The sequence below is a fragment of the Martes martes genome, assembly GCF_963455335.1.
Source record: "Martes martes genome assembly, chromosome: 8".
In the NCBI taxonomy this organism is placed as follows: Eukaryota; Metazoa; Chordata; class Mammalia; order Carnivora; family Mustelidae; genus Martes; species Martes martes.
The window spans coordinates 92068224-92087557 of NC_137895.1; the positions used below are offsets into that span (position 1 = coordinate 92068224).

The 19334-nt window shown below is 46.4% G+C and overlaps 2 protein-coding genes across 2 annotated transcripts; one reads left to right on the forward strand and one right to left on the reverse strand.

Annotated features, from left to right (window-relative positions):
- Nucleotides 1–2169: 2169 nt before the first annotated feature.
- On the forward strand, nt 2170–4296 carry SPRYD4 (SPRY domain containing 4). The gene is made up of 2 exons (XM_080812376.1): nt 2170–2369; nt 2689–4296. The coding sequence occupies exons 1-2, from the start codon at nt 2285–2287 to the stop codon at nt 3225–3227; spliced, it is 624 nt and encodes a 207-aa protein (XP_080668502.1). The 5' UTR covers nt 2170–2284; the 3' UTR covers nt 3228–4296.
- Nucleotides 4266–19301, reverse strand: GLS2 (glutaminase 2). The gene is made up of 18 exons (XM_080812375.1): nt 19030–19301; nt 12677–12776; nt 12111–12232; nt 11360–11489; nt 10743–10822; nt 10494–10657; nt 10223–10281; nt 8906–8938; nt 8565–8623; nt 7993–8059; nt 7793–7843; nt 7406–7582; nt 6600–6731; nt 6394–6486; nt 6165–6226; nt 5589–5665; nt 5095–5158; nt 4266–4944 (listed from the first exon to the last, which is right to left on the reverse strand). Exons 1-18 carry the CDS (start codon nt 19209–19211, stop codon nt 4788–4790), a joined length of 1809 nt encoding a protein of 602 aa, XP_080668501.1. The 5' UTR covers nt 19212–19301; the 3' UTR covers nt 4266–4787.
- Between the last annotated feature and the right edge of the window lie 33 nt (nt 19302–19334).

Consider the following 19334-nt stretch of genomic DNA (forward strand, 5'->3'; position numbering starts at 1 on the left):
CTCTCCTACTCACCCTGCTTGTGTTCCCTCTCTTGCTGTGACTCTCTCTGTCAAAAAAATAAATAAAATCTTAAAAAAAAAAAGGAATTAACTACTTGTATATTAAAAATGAGGTAGGTAAATCATCTGAATGATGAAGGTGAGTTTATCAGGTGGATGGTCAGTGTGCAAAAGTGAAATAACACAAGAGATGACAGGCAAGAAGCTATTTCCTGAACGGGAATAAAGTAATAGAGGTGTGTCTAAGTGACAGCGTGAGGAATATGCAGTGATTGCTTTAGCTCTCGCATCAAGACTGGAACCTAAGGAGAAAAACTACGGAAACAGAACCCAGGAACTTTTCTCTCATTACTACCAAGATGCAAAGTATTGACAGAGCAGGACTTTTCTGAAGGAAATCTGTCCTCCATGCCTTTGCTCCTAGAATTAAAGAGGAATAGAAACGTCTCTTCTCATACATTAGGCAGGATGTAAAGGCTGGACCAGGCTGACCCCTGGTGGAGAATGAGCCAGCCACTGCACTCCAAGAAGGTGGGCACAAACTTTCTCCCTTCATCCTCATTCATTTATTAATTCAAAAACAACAGTACACTTACTCTGTGTTAAAGGTAATACTGAGGCCCTAGGGCACAGAGAACAAAGGATTTAATTCCCATTCCTAAGAATTCTTAAGAACCCATTTTAATCCCTATTCCCAAGAACTTAACAGGTGGGGCACCTGGGTGGCTCGGTAGGTTAAGCATCTGCCTTCGATAGGGGTCATGATCCCTGAGTTCTGGGATCTGGCCCGGGATCGGGCTCCTTGCTTCTCTCTTCTCCTCTGACTGCCTGTCCCCTGCTTGTGCACTCTCTGTCAAATAAAAACAACAAACGAAAACACAACAACCTAACAGGCAAGGGGCACCTACCTGGATGGCTCAGTGATTAAGGGTCTGCCTTCCACTCAGGTCATAATGGCAGGGTTCTGGGATTGAGCCCCGCACAGGGCTCCCTGCTCAGCAGGGAGTCGGCTTTTCCCTGCCTCTGCCGACTCCCCCAACATGCTCTCTCTACTCTCTATTTCTCTCAAATAAATAAATAAAATTTTAAAACAAAACAAAACGAAACACCAAATACATGAGCTACGTAGCTACCTCTTTAAATGTTCCCTCTTCCGGGGCGCCTGGGTGGCTCAGTGGGTTAAAGCCTCTGCCTTTGGCTCAGGTCATGATCCCAGGGTCCTGGGATGGAGCCCCATATCAGGCTCTCTGCTCAGCGGGGAGCCTGCTTCCCTTCCTCTCTCTTTCTGCCTGCCTCTCTGCCTACTTGTGATCTCTGTCAAATAAATAAAATCTTAAAAAAAAAAAAATGTTCCCTCTTCCCAGCAATGGGGAGAATGGGGAGTCCAGTTAGAAGGCCAATGCAGTAATCCAGGGGAGAAATAATGGGATTGGGGTTCAAGGACAATCAGATATGTGAGATGAGGGAGACAAAGAAGTCAAGGACTTCCAGGTTTCTAGCCTGGGCAGCTGGTTGGTTATGGGTTGCACTTACCGAAGTCAGGGAAACTACGTGGAGGAGGAAGCTTGTTTAGGAAGACAGAGTAAGTTTTAGAACAAAGTAAGTTTTAGACATGTTAAGTTTGAGGTGACTGGCTGGGGGCGGGGGGAGTGGGGGTCAGGAACATCCAGGTAGAAATGTCTAATAGGTTGTTGAATATACAAATCTGCCAATGAGGAACGAAATATACAGTAGAGATTGAGTCCTTCAACAACCCTGAAAATAAAAAACCAACATTTACAGTATTTACGTATTATTATTTATTAAAACAACCTGCCACTTAACCTAGGGATCGCTTTTTGTCAGGTTGTATTCTAGGTTATTCTCTCATTTAATTTTTACCAAGGTCTAAAGGGTTACTATTTTTGTTTTACAAATGAAAACACTAAGGTTCGGAGAAGTTAAGTGATTTGCCCAAAGTCACACAGTGGAGCTGTGTTCGAATCCGATTATTGCTTAATTCTAAAATCTATACTTTTGATCTCTTGCTACTCCATCTTTTCAAAGGTCCTACTTGGTAAAAACATGAGCAGCAAGCCCCTCAGAAAAAAACTAAACAAACTGTACCTACCAGAGCCTGACCTAGAGCAGAATTCACTAAAATGGCCGCTGCCCTACCGGGCCCTGGCTCTCTTACGTCATCATACTGCGCGGCGGCCTCAAGCGCACCACGTCGGAAAGGAGCTGGCGGGCAGATGGCGAGGTCTCAGGCCAGGGGGCGTGCCCTATTCATCCCTGGCGCAAGATGGCGCTGCCTTTTGCACGTTCGTTTTGCTTATGCCGCTGGGGAGCCAAACGATTGGGGGTTGCCGCCGCCGAAGCCCGCAGAGGTAAGATTATTTTCTTTAACTCTCTTTTATCTCCAAAATGGTTTCCGTTATTCCCGGGAGCTCCTTTGGTTCATTTCCCCTCCCCATCTGCGTTGGTCTTGAGAGTCCAAACATGGAGCACAATCTTTTTTTTTTTTTTTTAAATCCCGAGGGGTCCGAAGGTCCATATTAAAGTGCCCCACTTTTGCCCGCGTGACATTCTGACTCTTTCCCATGTACTCGTGAATTCATGACTGCCTTTCAGATCGTAATGTGTATGTATCTCTAGATGTGGGGTTCTAACCCCCGTCATCATCCAGTCTCTCTGCTCTACTCACAGGCTTCAGCTTCAAACTGGACGAAAAAACCGCCCACAGCAGCCTAGCGCTCTTCAGAGGTGATACAGGTGTCAAATATGGCATAGTGGGATTGGAGCCCACCAAGTTGGCCCTGAATGTGGAGCGCTTCCGGGAGTGGGCTGTGGTGCTGGCAGACACAGCGGTCACCAGTGGCAGGCACTACTGGGAGGTGACAGTGAAGCGCTCCCACCAGTTCCGGATAGGAGTGGCAGATGTGGACATGTCCCGGGATAGTTGCATCGGTGTTGACGATCGTTCTTGGGTGTTCACCTATGCCCAGCGCAAGTGGCACACCATGTTGGCCAACGAAAAAGCTCCTGTTGAAGGCATCGGGCAGCCAGAGAAGGTGGGGCTGCTGCTGGAGTATGAGGCCCAGAAGTTGAGCCTGGTGGATGTGAGCAGGGTTGCTGTGGTCCACACACTTCAGACAGATTTCCGAGGTCCAGTGGTACCTGCCTTTGCCCTTTGGGATGGAGAGCTGCTGACCCACTCAGGGTTTGAGGTGCCTGAAGGCCTCTAGTATGTCCGTTGCTAGAGTCCCTAATCATGCTCTCAATCATTCTCTGAAAGTGTCTGAAACCTTTTAATTTTGCCACCGAACAGTGTCTCATTTTGGAAATGCAGTGTTGGGTTCTCTGTGCAATATCTTAGTCTTCTTCCTCTCCCATACCCTGTGAAAGCTGGGCATACAGCCACCCTTCCCCATCCCCAAATTACTGCTGATTTCCCAAGCTATCATGTGTGTACTTTGCCTGACTGGCTTCCTTCAGCTCCTCTGCCTCCTTGTACCCAGACCTTTCTCAGACTGCATTCAGTCCTGGGGTGTTAGCTTTGAACTTTGAATTTATTCATCACTGTGATACCTCTGCCTCCCTTTGCCCCATATAATTCCCCCCACCCCCCGACTCCTTGGGGCACTACAGGATCTCTCCAGAGTAAATCCTTTCTACCTCTGGCTGGAGGAGTGGTGCAGTCAGTGACTTGGCCCTTTCTCTCTATAGCATATAGAGTCTGGGTTCTGGCTCCCTCAGGAAGTGCTTTACTGTGTCTGAATGAAACAGGGCCCTCCTTCCCTAGTACCTCAGTGCCAGACTCTTAGCCCCACACAGCTGCAGCTGTCACCACCCAGAGTCTATCTGCCTTAATCTGCACACCTCTGACATTTGGTCAATCTGTTAGAATCACTGGGCTAGTTACAACGGTGACCAAAGGAGATAAGATACTTTTGCCACAGTTGGAACTTCCAGAGGGAGGAGGGAGGCCTGAGGTCTTGCACAACCCATTTTGGGGTCTGCTTAGTCCCAAACCCTCATGTATTGCCACCTCTCCCTCCCCCAACCCCCCCCCCCACACACACAACCTGACCTCTGGCAGGAGAATACAGTTAACCTACAGTAATATTTAGGGTTGAGGAAAACGTGGTGGGGTGAGTATATATGTGAAATAGGTATTCTCAGGCTCTGACCTTGCGGTTCCCTCTTATTCTACTTTCTGATGGTGATGTGGCTGGATACCCCTAAGGGAGAGGGATAAGAACTGGGTTTAACAACAATAATAATAATTTGTGTAATTAAAGTTTATTTGAGCACAAAATACTTTCTCTGTCTATAAAATTAGCAGTAGCAGCAGTACTTTCGAGCCAAGGAGGGCAGACCTGTCCAGACTGTTAAAGCCTGGTACGTGGCTGTCCCACTTCCTCTGTGGACATATACCTGTGCATGGTGGCTAGGGCCCCTTTTCCAGAGTATCTCTGTCTCTCTCATGATGGTTTCTTTAGGGGAGAGAGAGGGGACCTGGGTGAAGACCTGGGATGATTCTGAATGGGCCAAACCATTAGGCTGTACCTCGAAGAAGCTCATCGTCTCCATGGATTGCTGTACTGCATGTGTCCACCAAGGCACTTCTCTAGACTCTGTCTGTCAAGGGAATGGGGTATTTTCACTCTCACAGAAAGCAGTGGCCTAAGTCTTGGTCCCCACTGAAGCAGTGTGGCTGTCCATAGCATGTTTGGTGGTTATGGATTGAGTGTGTGGCCAGCTCATGCTTTTCCTCGAGCAGGGACCGTGTGCATGTCCCAGGCTCACACCATGCTCTCTAAGTTCTCTTTGGACAGGGCCTCCGCCGCTGCCTCGGCCTGAGTCTCCGATGGTGTGTAGGAGTCCTGGTAATCTTGAAGCAGTTTCACCACCTCCAGGTGGTTGAACTGCACAGCATCATCCAGGGGAATGTTGCCCCACCTAAAAGGAACCAAGATCGGGATCAGGGAAATAAGACAGAGACAGTGCTCTGGTCACATTACATGACTGTGGTGGCTGGAGGGCAGAGGGAGAGAAGCTGTGCCCAGACTCCACCCACCCCCGCCACCTCCAGTTTTAGCTTACTCTTACCTGTCCTTGACAAAAGGATTCACTTTGCAAGCTTCAATCAGGAACTTAACAACTTCAATGTGTCCTAGGAATATGAGCAGAAGGAAAATGAGATGGTATAGATCCTCAACCTTTTGGTGTTAGCCGTATAGACTTTGGCAGCTGAAGTCTGAACCAAGAGGGGTGGGGGAAAGTCCTCTTCCCATTTTGCTCCCTGTGGCAGCCAATAATATTTGGCCTGAAGACTGCAGGGCATCTGGACAAAACTGTTGCTGCCCCTGTAACCTTATGGGCATATACAATAGGGAGTACTCTTGGTAGAAAAGAAATGGTCTTGGGGTGCTTGGCAGGCTCAGTCGGTAGAGCATATGACTCTTAATCTCAGGATTGTGAATTCAGGCCCCACACTGGGAGTAGAGTTTACTTAAAAAAAAAAAAAGGTATAAAATATTTTTAAAAAATGAAAAAAAAAGGATCTTAAGCTCTGGTTCCCCTTATATTTAACCTTCAGATACCTTCAGCTGCAGCAACATGCAGGGCTGTGCGGGAGTCATAGTCTTTCTGTTCCATGTCCATGGCTGACAAGGCAAACCTGAGGGTAGTGGAAAGCAGCTGGAGTTACCCAGATTAGTCTAGAATCACTAGTGTCTTTTCTGAAGTGGGGTTCTGACTAGATGGGTTCCAGAAAAAATAAAACAGGCTCGCTAAGATCTGTAGACCCTGCATAATCATGTTCCATACCCAGATGAGACTGTTACTCCCAAATCAGACAGGGGTGTGATGCTTCCAGAAACATCGCTGCCTACCTGTGGTAGGTGCCCAGCACATGTTTGTTGATGTTGGTGATCTACTTGAGGCAGGGTGCTTACTTCCCTCCTAGCACTCTGCTCTTAGCACCCAGATTAATTATAACATGGCTGCCATTGCTTAAATTCGTATCACATGGCAGTCACTGTACTCAAAACAATTTCATTTAAATGCAGTCTGTATCCATTCTATCTGGCTCTAAAGCTGAAGCCTTTAACTATTTTGCTGTGTTGACTCCTAATGAGATCTCTGACCAGGAGTATTTTACTGTGTTTATTTGGTACCTTCGAAGGGCTGAGACATCTCCACTGTAGGCAGCAAATAACAGGTTCACCACAGTCTTGTTCTGGAAAACAAATACCCACCTGAGATTAACTGTGACTTTGGGCTCACCCATGCTCAGCTCTGTCCTGTGACCCTTCTCCAAAGATGCTTAGCCAAGGGTATTGCTAAACCATTAATGGAATGTTCTATTCTGAAATACTCTTACAAGCCACCTGGGGTTTTCCTTACCCGAACTTCTCCCCCTTCACGCCGTGGGTCTAACTTTCGAGCACAGTGCCTCAGGTTGTCGTAGTTGTGGAAATTGAACAGAGACACCAGCTTCTAGAATTGTAAGCCAAAGAGATCGATTATTTACTCCCTGCACTCACTAGGAGCTCAAAATTGTTTCATTTACTCATTCAAAATCATTAAGATCTTCAGGCAAAATAACTCACCTGGCAGAAGCTGATGCCCCTATGGCTGTTCCCTAGCTTGTCCAATGGAGGTGACAGACACATCATTCCCATGACATTGGGCACCACTAGGAGGATGGCTCCTGATACAGCTGACTTGGCCGGCAGACCCACCTTGGGGATAAAATTGAGACTGAGGATAAGCTAATGGTGCCCTCAAGTCTGGATTAATAAATTCGTCTATTCCAAATGACTGCACAGGCAAGGTCATGTCCATCTCAACCTCTTGCCTTGTTAATTAGCTTCTTTCCTTACTCCTCTCCTGTCCTGTCTCCTTTAAACTCGTGGCTTCAGTAAGGAAATACTTGTTGAGTGTCTATGCTGTGCCTGGTGCTGCCCTAGAACTGGGATGGTCTCTTGACTTCATGCTGGTGGTAGGAGATGGACGATCAAGAGACAAAAAGAATCACAGCTTATGAGATAACACAGGAGGAAAGAAGCAGAGTGCTGCAATAGAGAATGCAGTGGGAGGGGGGCCTACTGGAGACAGGATGGTCAGCAAAGCCTCTCTGAGGAAGGGACCTCTACACTGAGGCCTAGAGGAGAAGTGCCAGGTACATGGAGGGTGGCAGAAGCGAGGTTCAGAAGCCGCAACATTATGTATTAATGTGTTTGAGGGACTCGGTGTGTTTGACAGACTCGCCTAAGGACTCTCAGCCCAACTACCAGACTAGGAGTTACGAAGGAGAGGCAGGAACAAGCTTCCAGCCTCCACCTTTGGAGACTCCGTGTCCTCACTTCTTGGCTCCGGACCGGTAGCAAACGATGGCAGGGCCGGAAGCACTCACATGGAAGGCAAACTGGCCTGAGAAGTCGTACATGCCGCAGGAGTGCATGAGGCTGAGGGTGTTGCGCACTGCTTCAGCACTCAGGACGCTCTCTCCTGTGATGGGGCAGATCCCGCCATTGGCCAGGGTGGCTGCCATGACGCTGCCTGACTCACAGGTCACTTCCACTGAGCACAGCTGTAGAGACAAGGCAGAGGGGTGGGTGCAGTGTGGACCATGAACACTGTGTTTTTGGGCACAGAGCCACGTTCTTGGCCTCAATCTTTCAGAAAGTTTCAGAAGGACACCAGAACCACTGGAGAGGACGCATCCCTCATGTGGGTCAGAGCAAGGATGGCGGTCTGTCCTATTCCTTTGGCCCTGAGCTGAACAGCAGTGTGTGCTCACCTGGAAATAGAGGTCGAGGGCTGCCATCATGTCCACCCCCTTAGGAAAGCACTGTAAGGAAGAAGGGAGAACATTTCTTTTCAGGCCATCAGCAAACCCTGTCACACTGCCAGGATCTCAATCGAAGTCCCCAACCCCATGTGCCCTTCCACCAGCTGCAGAATTTGCAGGGACTTTCTCTACCAGCCTCTCCCAGTTACCTTCTTTTCCTTTAGATAATAGCCGATGGCATAATTCCGATCGCCTGTTTCCTTCTCTGACTGGAATCTGAAGCAAACACCCAATTTAGTACTTGATGGTTGAGGGGTGGGTTTTAGGAGAAGGGGAAAAAATACCTTCCCTGAGAGAGACAGAACTAGATCACATGTGTCAAACTAAATCAGCCCCCAAATAAATCCTCACGGTAATCCCGGAGAAAACTACTGATCCTGGCAAGCACTGGACACAGCTTTACTGTTAAGTGTGAAAAAGAAACCCCCAACCCCCAAATTGTCTAGTCATCTAGTTTGGAGAAACTGATAAGGTTTCTGGCTTGGAGAGGCTTGGCAAGAAGGGCTTGGGAATAAACCCTCACAATGCCTCTCTAAATACTAAATAGAAATGGAACAAATTCTATTACAACGTAAACAAATGTCAATGAATGGGCTCAGAGGAAGCTGGGTAGCCAAAATTCCCCTGGATTTCCTTCTCTTAAGATTCTATCATTCCCTTCTCTATGGCAAGTGCACATATCCCACAATGTATTCAGCCAATCCCATAAACGGGGCCTTACGTGGCATTGCTGAAACCCATGTATTCGTTCCCAGCCATTTTGTTCAGATACTGTAACACCTGAAAGAGGAAAGGGGGCATGAAAGGCATCACATGGGTGAGGAGCCCTATTGAACACATACTAGCCTGATGAAGCCTTCTGAATTTCTAAGTCATTATCCCAGCAGAGACTCAGGAGGCTTTCCCCTCTGAGGCCATAGATTCCCACGCCTCTGGAAATAAGGCTTCTAGTATGGGCTGGTGCACTATCAGAGTGGAGTTAGAGCTGAGCACTGGGGCAGGTGGAGGGGACAACATGCTATGGAGAAAAGCAGCCAGGAGCTGAGTAGCAAGGGAACTTACAAAATCAAACTTCTCTGCTTTGTTACAGTCCATCTGCAGAGAGAGAGAGAGAGAGAGATCGATCGATCAGCATTCCAAGCCTAGGATGATGACAGGGGAGTGTCAGGAGGACTTAGTGGAGTTTAATGTCTTACACTGATTTTGCCACTGGGAATATTTTACATTTTACGATGATTTTTTTTTTTTGACTGATTTTTTTTTTGGTATGCCTGCATATCTAGTGATCTTAAAAACCAAACCATTTAGATTTTATTATCAAGTAATGAGTACAGATAACTTCATCCCATCCATGAGTCTCACCCATCCAAGTCTCACTTCCAATTCCATTCTCAATCCCAGGCCTCATCCCTGCCTCTCACTTCCATTGTCCTGAGTCCAGTCCTGTCCCCAAGTCCCACTCCAATTCTGATCCCCATCCCCATCCCTTACAGCCCAGGCTGGCTCCATACTCTATCATCCCTGACTCCCATAGCTATCTCCAATGGGATTAACAGGAATGGGATGAGAGGTGTGTTGCACAGAATATTGTTATATAGATTATATTGATAACCAAAATAAAGCTGAAGATCTTAGCTGAGAGTCAGGTCCGATAAGGCCTACTTCAGTGGGAATAGGATGAGGCAGGTGCGGGTTACAGGGCTGCAGGCACAGGTAACCCAGGGCAAGGGAGAGCTTGAGTCTGGTCTCCCACCCCACCCCCACCACACCCCGTTGCTTCCTACACATGTCAACTATAGTGTCAACACCATAGGGACACTGACACCTGAGTCCCTGGGGGGAGGGTTCCTAACACCACCTTCCTCAGGAGGGGCTGTGATTGGCTCTGCAATGTTGCTGCCCACGCTGTTCTCAGGTTCTTGCTCAAGCCCTGGGAGACCTACAGCTGACAGGCCAGCCTGATGCCCTTGCTCAAGGCCAACTCACAGTTTCAGGTGACGTGAATAGCTGCCCTGGCCTGGCCATTCACCCTTCTTTCTGTGTCCCTCACCCAGAAGTGGCCAATCAGTGCCCAGTAGTGCTGTCCTCCCCCTGTATCTGGCATGTGGCCCTTGGTCCTAGGCAGGGGTCAAGACCTGCTCACTTCTCTAAGGGCCAGGAAGCTCTGGGCTCCAGACTCATGGGTGGGGGCAGAGGTATAGTTCCTTTTACTAACATCTTAAATATATGTGGTCGTTGCTGTGCCCTCACTGCCTCCTAGAGACCCTCAAAGGAATCAAAGACCCAGTAATCCCCCTGAAGAGCTGGGCAGATATGAGGAATATAGAAACAAGAGGATTTAGAGAACAGTACCTTCCAGAAGGCTAGGATGGCACTGACCTTGATCAAGGAGCTCACGACAATGGCACCAGCATTGACCATGGGGTTATGGGGGATTCCTGGGGAAATACAAACCACCCAGTCTTAGCCACTGTGCAAAGCCTCCTTTACAGCCTGCCCACTCTGCAGGCTAGACAAATCTTTCTTTGCTGGGGAGGATAAAACGACAGAACTGATCAGGAAGGTCAGGGAAACAAACAGGGCTGCAGGGGTAGGTGGGAATAAGAAGGGGGACATCTATGAGTCTGACCTGAGCTCTGGTGGGACTCACCTTCCTCATTGAGAGAGAGCTTGTTGTAGCGTAGGCCACTGGGCTCCTTGCCCACAAACTTGTGCACGTAGTCAGTGCCGAGGGTGCTGATGGAGATGGCATAGGTGAGGGGCTTCACACAGGACTGCAGGCAGAAGGGAATCTTTGTGTGGCCCACGGAGTGCCTGCAGCAGACAGGTGCCGCGAAAAGGGTCAGCCTATGTTCTGCACCTGTGCCCTGCCTCCCTGTCCTCTTACCCGGCATCTCACCGCTGACCATCCACAGTGCACAGGGAGACGCCCCACAGGTCCGGGTTGGACTTGGCCAGCTGGGGGATATAGGCTGCCACCTGGGCATGAGTGGGGAGAGAAAACAGACAGAAGGGGGATATGGATGTAGAGAGAGGAACAGAACTGAGGTTCAGGGTCAGGAAACTCTTTTAGATAAAAGTGAGAATTCTGTCTTCTGCAGGCGCAACAGGGTTCCCTCCTGCCTGTTGTTCCCAGGGACACCCAAGTCTTAAGTCCAAAAAGGCCTTATCTTTCTGTAGCCTTATCCCGATAGAGATGGCAATAAAGCCTACAGAAGGTAAAAAGGAGAGAATTCTGGGGTCAGCTTCCCTTTTTGGTCTTGGGCTTAATTACCCTATAGGTCTCCTTCAAAGGTCTATTGAATCCTTCATGCCAATTGTCCCCTTTGGAACTTTGGCTTCCCTCCTCTGCTCTAGAAATCACATGTATAGAAATACATAAAACCCTTGTCCCCTTTTTTAGAGATTCTGCTTCTCAACTCTCAATCATGGATTCCCAGACCCCGGAAATTTCCAAAGAAGTAAGGTATATCTGGCCCAGAGCCCTTGCCCCGCCCTTAGTCCCCTGGCCCTCACTTTGCCTCCAGTGAGCTCTTTGGCATCTTCAAAGATGCGATCCACGTGGCTCGTGAACTCCTCAAAATCAGGAATGACAAACTTCCTTCGGAATGCCTGGGTCAGGAGCACAATGTTGCTGCTCACACACCTGGATCCCAGACACGATGGGGTTAGGGGGCTGGAGAGATGCAGCTGCGACTCACTCCGGAGCCATGGAAGTCAGGAATAAGGAAAGTGTGAGTGGTCATTAGGTTTGGGACCAACAGCTGTATGACCTTTGGCATGTCACTTTATCTTTCTGGGTCTCAAGTTTCTTTTGCCCCTAAAATGAGGGGTGGCAATGATGTGGAAAGATAGCCCAAGACACAGTGTCTTAGGATATGAGAAAAAAATAAGTACCCAAATAATATGTACAGTGGGTCACCTTAATATTTTAAAATTCCTAAATCATATAAGTATATTTACATATATTCCTATATGTACGTAAATGCATAGGACATTACCTAGAAGATACCCACTAATCTGTCAACAATGTTTCCTTCTGGGAAAAGGGACTGGGGTTGGGGAGACAGGGAAGGGAGAACATGTATTTCTATGTTGTTTGCACTTTTATAATGAGTATGTGAACATTCATATGTTACTTGTATAATAAATAAGTAATACAGTTAGGAGTTGGACTTGATCCAGTCCCCAGGAGCCCTCCCTGCTGTCATAGTCTATGTCCACAGAACAGTTCTGAGAATGGTGCCCTTGACTGTGGGGCCCTCACTTTTGGAAGAGATCTCGGTCCAAGAGGCCACCACTGCTGGACTCTCGAACCATGCGACGCATCTGGCTCATGCAGTCCCGGAGCCGGGGATCTGATGTCTGTAGTCCGGTGGCCTTCAGTGCCTTTAGGAGAAAGAAGAAGCCTGGTAAGGTCAACTACAAGGACAGTAATGCAATCCTAACCTTCTTTCCCAATGGATAACAATTATCTCAACCCCAACTACTACGACACATGGACCAAATGGGTTTGCAGACTAAGAAAGGAGGAATGGTGCAGGGTTGAAGGCTGATAAGAGTTTCCTGCCCTTTTTCATCAAGGCAGCTGGTTTCTGAACCCCTTGGGTCAAAGTCTCAAACCAAGAATATGGATTGAGTCAGAGGGTTTAATCTTTCCAGCCTGGAGCAGAGATGGGATTGCCTTATGAGCCTTGATATCTACTGCCATCTCCTACTTTTCACCCTCATGAGGCAACGTGTTAGCTGCCCTACACTTGTCCCGTCCTCCTTTTCCTGCTTTGCAGAGATCCTGAGGGCTCAGCATTCTGAGAAGATAAGAGAGGAACTTACGGTAGTGAACTTGTGGATAGGGATTCGTTCCTGTCCTTCAGCAATAGTGTAGAAGAGCAGATCACCCAGGCGGGATAGCATGCCACTCTCTGATGAGTCACTGTTTGGGGGCAGAGATAGGAAAGGAGGATAGGAACATGAGAACTGCTCCCTGCTTCTCCTCCTAGAACATGGCTTTATAAATAGGTAGGTGTCCCTGGGACACCTAAGTGGTTCAGTCGGTTAAGCGTCTGTCTTCCTTCAGCTCAGGTCACGATCCTAGGGTCCTGGGATTGTTGGGGGGGGTCCCTGCTCAGCAGGGAGCCTGCTTCTCCCTCTGCCCCTCCCCCTTGTGCTCACTCTCTCACTTGCTCTGTCTGAAATAAATAAAATCTTTAAAATAAATACATAAACAAACAAACAAACAAATAAATAGGTAAGTGTCCTCACTCTACCTCACTCAACCCTCCTGCCTGAATCATTTGATCTCTCCCTACGCTTCCAGCTTTCACATCTTTCCTGGGAGGTCTTAAATCTTACTCTCTAGCTTTCTTTTGTTTCTAACTTTCAGACCTTTACTTCTAGCTGCCTTCTAGACAATTCCATTTCTAGATGTCCCATAGGCACTGCCAACTCAAAATGTCCAAACTTGATGTTATCTCACCTCCCTCCCTCTGCTCCTCTTCCTGTGCTCCCCATTTGGGTTAATAGTGGTATCACACACCCTGGTGCCAAGCTGGAAACTTGAAATCAATTGGAGAATTCCCATACCTTACATCCATGTTCAGTTGGTACCCCACATTATGGTAACCACCATAATGTCTCTCAAATCCACCCTCTTTTCTTCTCCTATGCCAGCATGGTATAGTAGAAAGAACCGAATTTGCCCCTTAGAAGCTGTGTGACCTTAATAGGGTTAGTAAATCAGATTATTTAATCTTGCTGAATCTGCTTCCTCATCTGTAAAATAAGGGTAACAATGTCTACTTCACATGGGTGAAGTAGGCTTAATTAGCATAATATTTTGCCAAAGTCTTTCACAAAGTAAATGCTCAGTAAACCATGTTTCTTTTTTTTTTTTTTTTTAAAGATTTTATTTATTTGACAGACAGAGATCGCAAGTAGGCAGAGAGGCAGGCAGAGAGAGAGAAGGAAGCAGGCTATCCGCCGAGCAGTGAGCCTGATGCGGGGCTCGACCCCAGGACACTGGGATCATGACCCTAGCCGAAGGCAGAGGCTTCAACCCACTGAGCCTCCCAGGTGCCCCATAAACCATGTTTCTTTATTAGCAGTCCATATTGTCTGTTCCCTAACTGTTACTACACTCCCTTGACTTCCAACCCATCTTCCACCATGTGCCAGTTCTTTCTAAAACTCAAATATAGGGGCACCTGGGTGGCTCAGTGGGTTAAAGCCTCTGCCTTCGGCTCAGGTCATGATCTCAGGGTCCTGGGATCGAGCCCCTCGTCGGGCTCTCTGCTCAGCAGGAGCCTGCTTCCCTTCCTCTCTCTCTGCCTGCCTCTCTGCCTACTTGTGACCTCTGTCAAATAAATAAATAAAATCTTAAAAAAAAATAAAACTCAAATATCATTTCTCTACTCAAAAACCTTTGATAGTTCCCCAGTGTCTACAAAATAAGTTCTTATTTCTTGGTTTCGCACTCAAGGCTCTTTAAAACCTGCAACGGGGCACCTGGGTGGCTCATTTGGATAAGCGTCAGACTCTTGGTTTTGGCTCAGGTCGTGATCTCATGAGTTATGGGATCAAGCCCTAAGTCAAGCCCTGAGTTGGGCTCCGTGCTTGGTGGGGAGTTTTTCCGAAGAGTCTCTCCCTCTGCCTCTCCCCGACATGCACACACTCTCTCTCAAATAAATAACTCTTAAAAAAAAAAAAAAAACAGGCCTGCCAACCTTCCTTTACTATTTTTCACCATGCCCTGACACTCCAGTTATGCCAGATAATAAGTAGGTGTCCAAATGGGCCAGGCATTGTCAGCGTTCCTGGCCTTTGCTTATGCTGCAACTTCTGTATGAAATGACCTTTTTCTCCTTCACTTGGGACAGTCCTGCTCATCCTCCAAGGTCCAGATCAAATATACTAATTCTGTAAAGGCTTCCTCAAACCTCCCAATATTGTTTATGCTGCTGGTATGACACAACCCACCATCTTATTGACAGAAGGATCTCCCTTGCTCCACTGTTAGGTTTTTGTGTTTGTTTTTTTTAAGAGTCTACATTCATTATTTTTCTAAATTAGAAGTGCATTGCAAAATCTAAACAGATACGATATTTTGGATTATGGATTAAATTCAGAAAAGATGTAAAAATTTCTTTTTTTTTTTAAGATTTTATTTTTAAGTAAACTCTGCACTCAATGTGAGGCTCTCGTGATATGGAGATCAAGAGTTGCATGCTCCACTGACTGAGCCAGCCAGGTGCCCCAAGATGTAAAAATTTCTTTTTCTTTTTTTTAAGATATAAAGATTTCTAATTCCAATTCTCCCAATTTTTTTTAAGGCTTTATTTCCCACACCGCCACCCATTTTGCCCATTCTCCCACCCTCCCTCTTCATACATCTTTATCTCTCTCTCTCTCTCTATATATATATATCTATATAGATATAGATATAGTGTATCTAGATATATATATATATCTAGATACACATATCTAGATATGTGTATCTAGATATATATAATATATATCTATATTATATTACATCTATATAGATATAGATATATAATATATATCTATATAGATATAGTATATCTATATAGATCTATATAGATATACATCCCTCTATAAATTTTTGTCTTCCTAACATTTAGCAAAGTCCCTAACATATAGTGGGTCTTCAATAAAGAATCACCAAGTTACCAAGTTACATTTCTAGGAAGCTTCCTGTTTCCCAAAATCTCTCTTTTGCTGGCTTATAGTGCTTAAAATTCCAGGTACTGAAAACTTCTTGGTTTTCATGAGTTCCGCTATTAATATGCCAACAGATTTAGAGGAAATATTTTTTCAGATCATTCCAAACATGACAGGTATTTGAAATTAAGACCCTTTAAAACTCTTTGACCCAACAATTTGACTTCCAGGTATTTATCCTGTAAGTGTACTTACACACCTGCAAAGTAACATACTCACATTTATTGTATCGTTAGTAATAGTTAAGACTGGAAACGACCTAAATGTGCATCAACAGGGAACTGGCTAGGTAAATTATGGTATATTCATGTGATGACATATTACGCAGTATAAAAAAATGAAATGAGAGAGTTCCTTAAGTACTGATATGGAATGATATCTAAGATGTCATATTGTTGCACATCGGGCTCCCTGCTCAGCAGGGAGCCTGCTTCTCCCTCTCCCACTCCTCCTGGTTGTGTTCTCTCTCTCGCTCTGTCTCTCTCTATCAAATAAATAAAATCTTTAAAAAAAATAAGATGTCATATTAACTCAAATAAGCAAGCTGTAGAACCATGTTCATAGTATGGTACTATTTATGTTAAAAGGAAAAAGATATACTTCCCTCTTAAGGCACAAAATATTTCTAGAAGGATATATAAGAAACCTATTAGAAAAAAGAAAGAAAGAAAGAAACTTGTAAGTCTGATTTACCTTCCTCTACAGTGACGAAGCAGGTGCTGTGTAAAAGGAGTAGGAGGGATATTGTCCACTACATATCTTTTTGCATATTTTGAATTTTGAACCATATGAATATGTATACAGTATTTATTGAATATGGGCATACTATCTATTAAAACAATGCATTAAAAAATAACAAGTCTCTCAAGAAACTTGGCATAGACGATGCATGTATGTATTTAGGGCCAGGAGAATACCAGGAGGGGAATTTCTTTTTCTGAGGAAATCCAGTTGTCACATGAGGTCAGTGACTTTAGGAAGGACAGGATCCATGCAGTGATAGAAGAAGGATGAAAAAGTTATCTGAGGAATAACTCAAGAAGGCTATTATGTAGAACACTTTAGAGCGCGCCTCTCTGTGCCTGGAAGCTGAAGGAAGACAGGAAATTATGCCGTACCACGCCGTACCACTGAGGTATCACAAGCCTTAAGTAAACTGCATACCCTTTGGCTCAAATATGGATTGATCTACAATATAATGTTGGGGGGGGAACAAGGTACAGGACAATGTGTATAGCATGGTGAATAGAAAATAATATCAACATGTATTTGCTGATACATGCATAAAATATCTCTAGAAGGTTATACAAGATATTGATGACAGTTGTCTCTGGGAAGCAAAATCTCCTAGGAATTTACTCTAAGAAATAATTGAGTAGGTGCACAAGAATTTGCAGTAACCAGACTGAAAATTGATCAAATAAATTATGATGCCTCATACAATATAATCTCAAAATGGCTAAATAGTCACCATTAAAATGATATCACACATACATATTCAATATTAAAAATTGCTCGTAGGGGCACCTGGGTGGCTCAGTCGTTAAGCATCCGCCCTTGGCTCGTATCCTGGGATTGAGCCCCACATCAGGCTCCCTGCTCAGCGGGGAGCCCATTTCTCCCTCTCCAGCTCCCCCGTGCTTGTGTTCCCTCTCTCTCGCTCTCCATCATAAATAAATAAAATTTTAAAAAAAAATCTGTTTGTAAATGAAAAAGATAGGTTACCAAAAATATGAATACTATGATCCTATTTTTGTTAAATTTTATATATACATATATAAGGTATATATGGATATATATTGGGTTACCTCTATTATTGGGATCCTTTATTTTCTTCTTGATACTCTATCTTGTTTTTCTTTTATAACAAGAAATAAGAAAGCTAAATATTAAAAAACAAACAAGAACCCAAATAACAGGGCATTTTCTCTTTTCTCCTTTCCTTTCCCCCTCAAACACAAGAACCCCTCCCCATCATGGTATCACACTCCCAGAGCCCATGCCCTCCCAGTCCTTTCAACTCCTTCTGCCCAAGAGAACACCAGATCAAGGCCTTTACCACGAATTCCTTGGGAGCACAGACAGTCAGAGGCAGGAGGATCAAGGTTCCCCAGAACATGTCTATCACCTGATTCCACTGGACAAGGAAGAGTGTGTGGAAGGAATCAGGGATACCCATCACTCCCCATCCCGCAGAAGGTTTTAAGGTGAGGGAGGTTAAGGCATTGCGCTATCCCACCATTTCTCCCATGGTAATTATTTGGGAAAAGTTGGAATAGAGAGTAGAATGGAAGAGAGAGGGCTAATTTTTGAAAGTTCAATGTTCCACGTTTCCTTGAGAAGAGGCACGTATAGCCTAAAAATTAATAAGTAAATCATACCTTACTGGTCTGTTACCTGTCAGGACAGAGGCTCCAGTGGTGGAGAGACAGTCAGTGCTGTATCTGTCTGGCTACTTTAATTATGATGTGCATGTCTTTCTGAATGTCATCAGTACATGTCAATGACAGGGAGATGGTCCATTTTTTGTTCCTGCTATAACAGAGCAAGAGCTACTTGGACAGTGTCTACGTTGGCTTCTGGAAAGGACAAAATTTCCTGCTCAGCTCTGTCTGCATTTCGGAGAAAAGAGGCTCAGCCACCAAGTGTTCCTGGGTGGTGGAGGAGAGAGGTGCAGCCTCTGGGGCAGAATAATAGCCCAAGGGAAGCGAACCTTTTATTATTATGATTTCTTTGTAAGAGAACCTTTTAAATCGGGGAGCCTGAGCAGCACAAACAACGGCTCTGACTGGGTCTGATTTGAGAAATCTGCATCTTGCGATTTTTTCCCTATTACGACTTTCCTCATTCAACAACCAATTGGAAACTACCCTTATTCTACAGATTTGAGGGCCCTGACAACGCACACATCCAACACATAAGCAAACGACACACGCACACACCTGCGCACTAATAATACACGCGCATCACACATTACACGCCGAGGACATGCCGAACACAGACACACCATACAGCTGGACAGACCCAAGTACACCAAGACACGAGACGGGAGGCTGTTCCATACCCACTCATCCCCTAAAATACACCCGTGGACCTAGGAGGACAAGGAGGGTGAGGATGAGCGGTGCGCACACGGCCCTGCACTCAGACACGTGCACCAAGCAACACTCCGCGCCCATCTGCGTTCCCAGTTAAGTACGCACCTTGGACAGGCACCATCCCGAGGACCGACCTGCCCAAACGCCCTCCCGGGCGGACGGCATGTTACCGCCCGAGCGCGGCGGACCCAAAGCCCCAAATCTAAAGGAAAAGGCATCGCAGGCTAGTGAGCGAGGAGAAGAGAGGGGAGATGAGATGCGCTCTCGGGGTAAGGGGACTCGGGAGCTGGCGACAACGACAGTGGGAGTAGCGAGCGAGCCTGTCCCCTGCCCCTGTCCCGCAAGCCTTACTGATCCTGGCGCTGCGGCTGGTGGCTGTGCGGCGTCTCCCTGCCCAGCGCCGCGGCCTCACTGAGGTGGTGCCGGACGCCCCCGCCAAGGAGAGGGCTCCGGCTCAGGTGACCCCAGCCTCCCAGCCAGCAGTGACTGCCGGCCCCGCTCAGCGCATTCTGCAGAGCCCTCATAGAGCGCATCCCCCCAGCGCGTCTCCCGCTCGGCCCGAGCGCCCGAGGAGTCTGAGCGCTGGTTGGAGGGAGGGGCGGAGGAATCGCGAACGCCGCAAGGTGGGGGGAGCTGGGTGTTGGAGTGCGGCGTTT

Excerpts from the sequence above, each read along its gene's own strand:
- SPRYD4 (XM_080812376.1), top strand. The coding sequence starts at position 2,285 with ATGGCGCTGCCTTTTGCACGTTCGTTTTGCTTATGCCGCTGGGGAGCC. Across the intron at positions 2,370-2,688 it reads CGCCGCCGAAGCCCGCAGAG|GCTTCAGCTTCAAACTGGAC; the intron begins GTAAGATTATTT and ends CTCTACTCACAG.
- GLS2 (XM_080812375.1), bottom strand. The coding sequence starts at position 19,211 with ATGCGCTCTATGAGGGCTCTGCAGAATGCGCTGAGCGGGGCCGGCAGT. Across the intron at positions 12,233-12,676 it reads CTATCCACAAGTTCACTACC|GCACTGAAGGCCACCGGACT; the intron begins GTAAGTTCCTCT and ends TTTCTCCTAAAG. Across the intron at positions 4,945-5,094 it reads AATCCTTTTGTCAAGGACAG|GTGGGGCAACATTCCCCTGG; the intron begins GTAAGAGTAAGC and ends GGTTCCTTTTAG.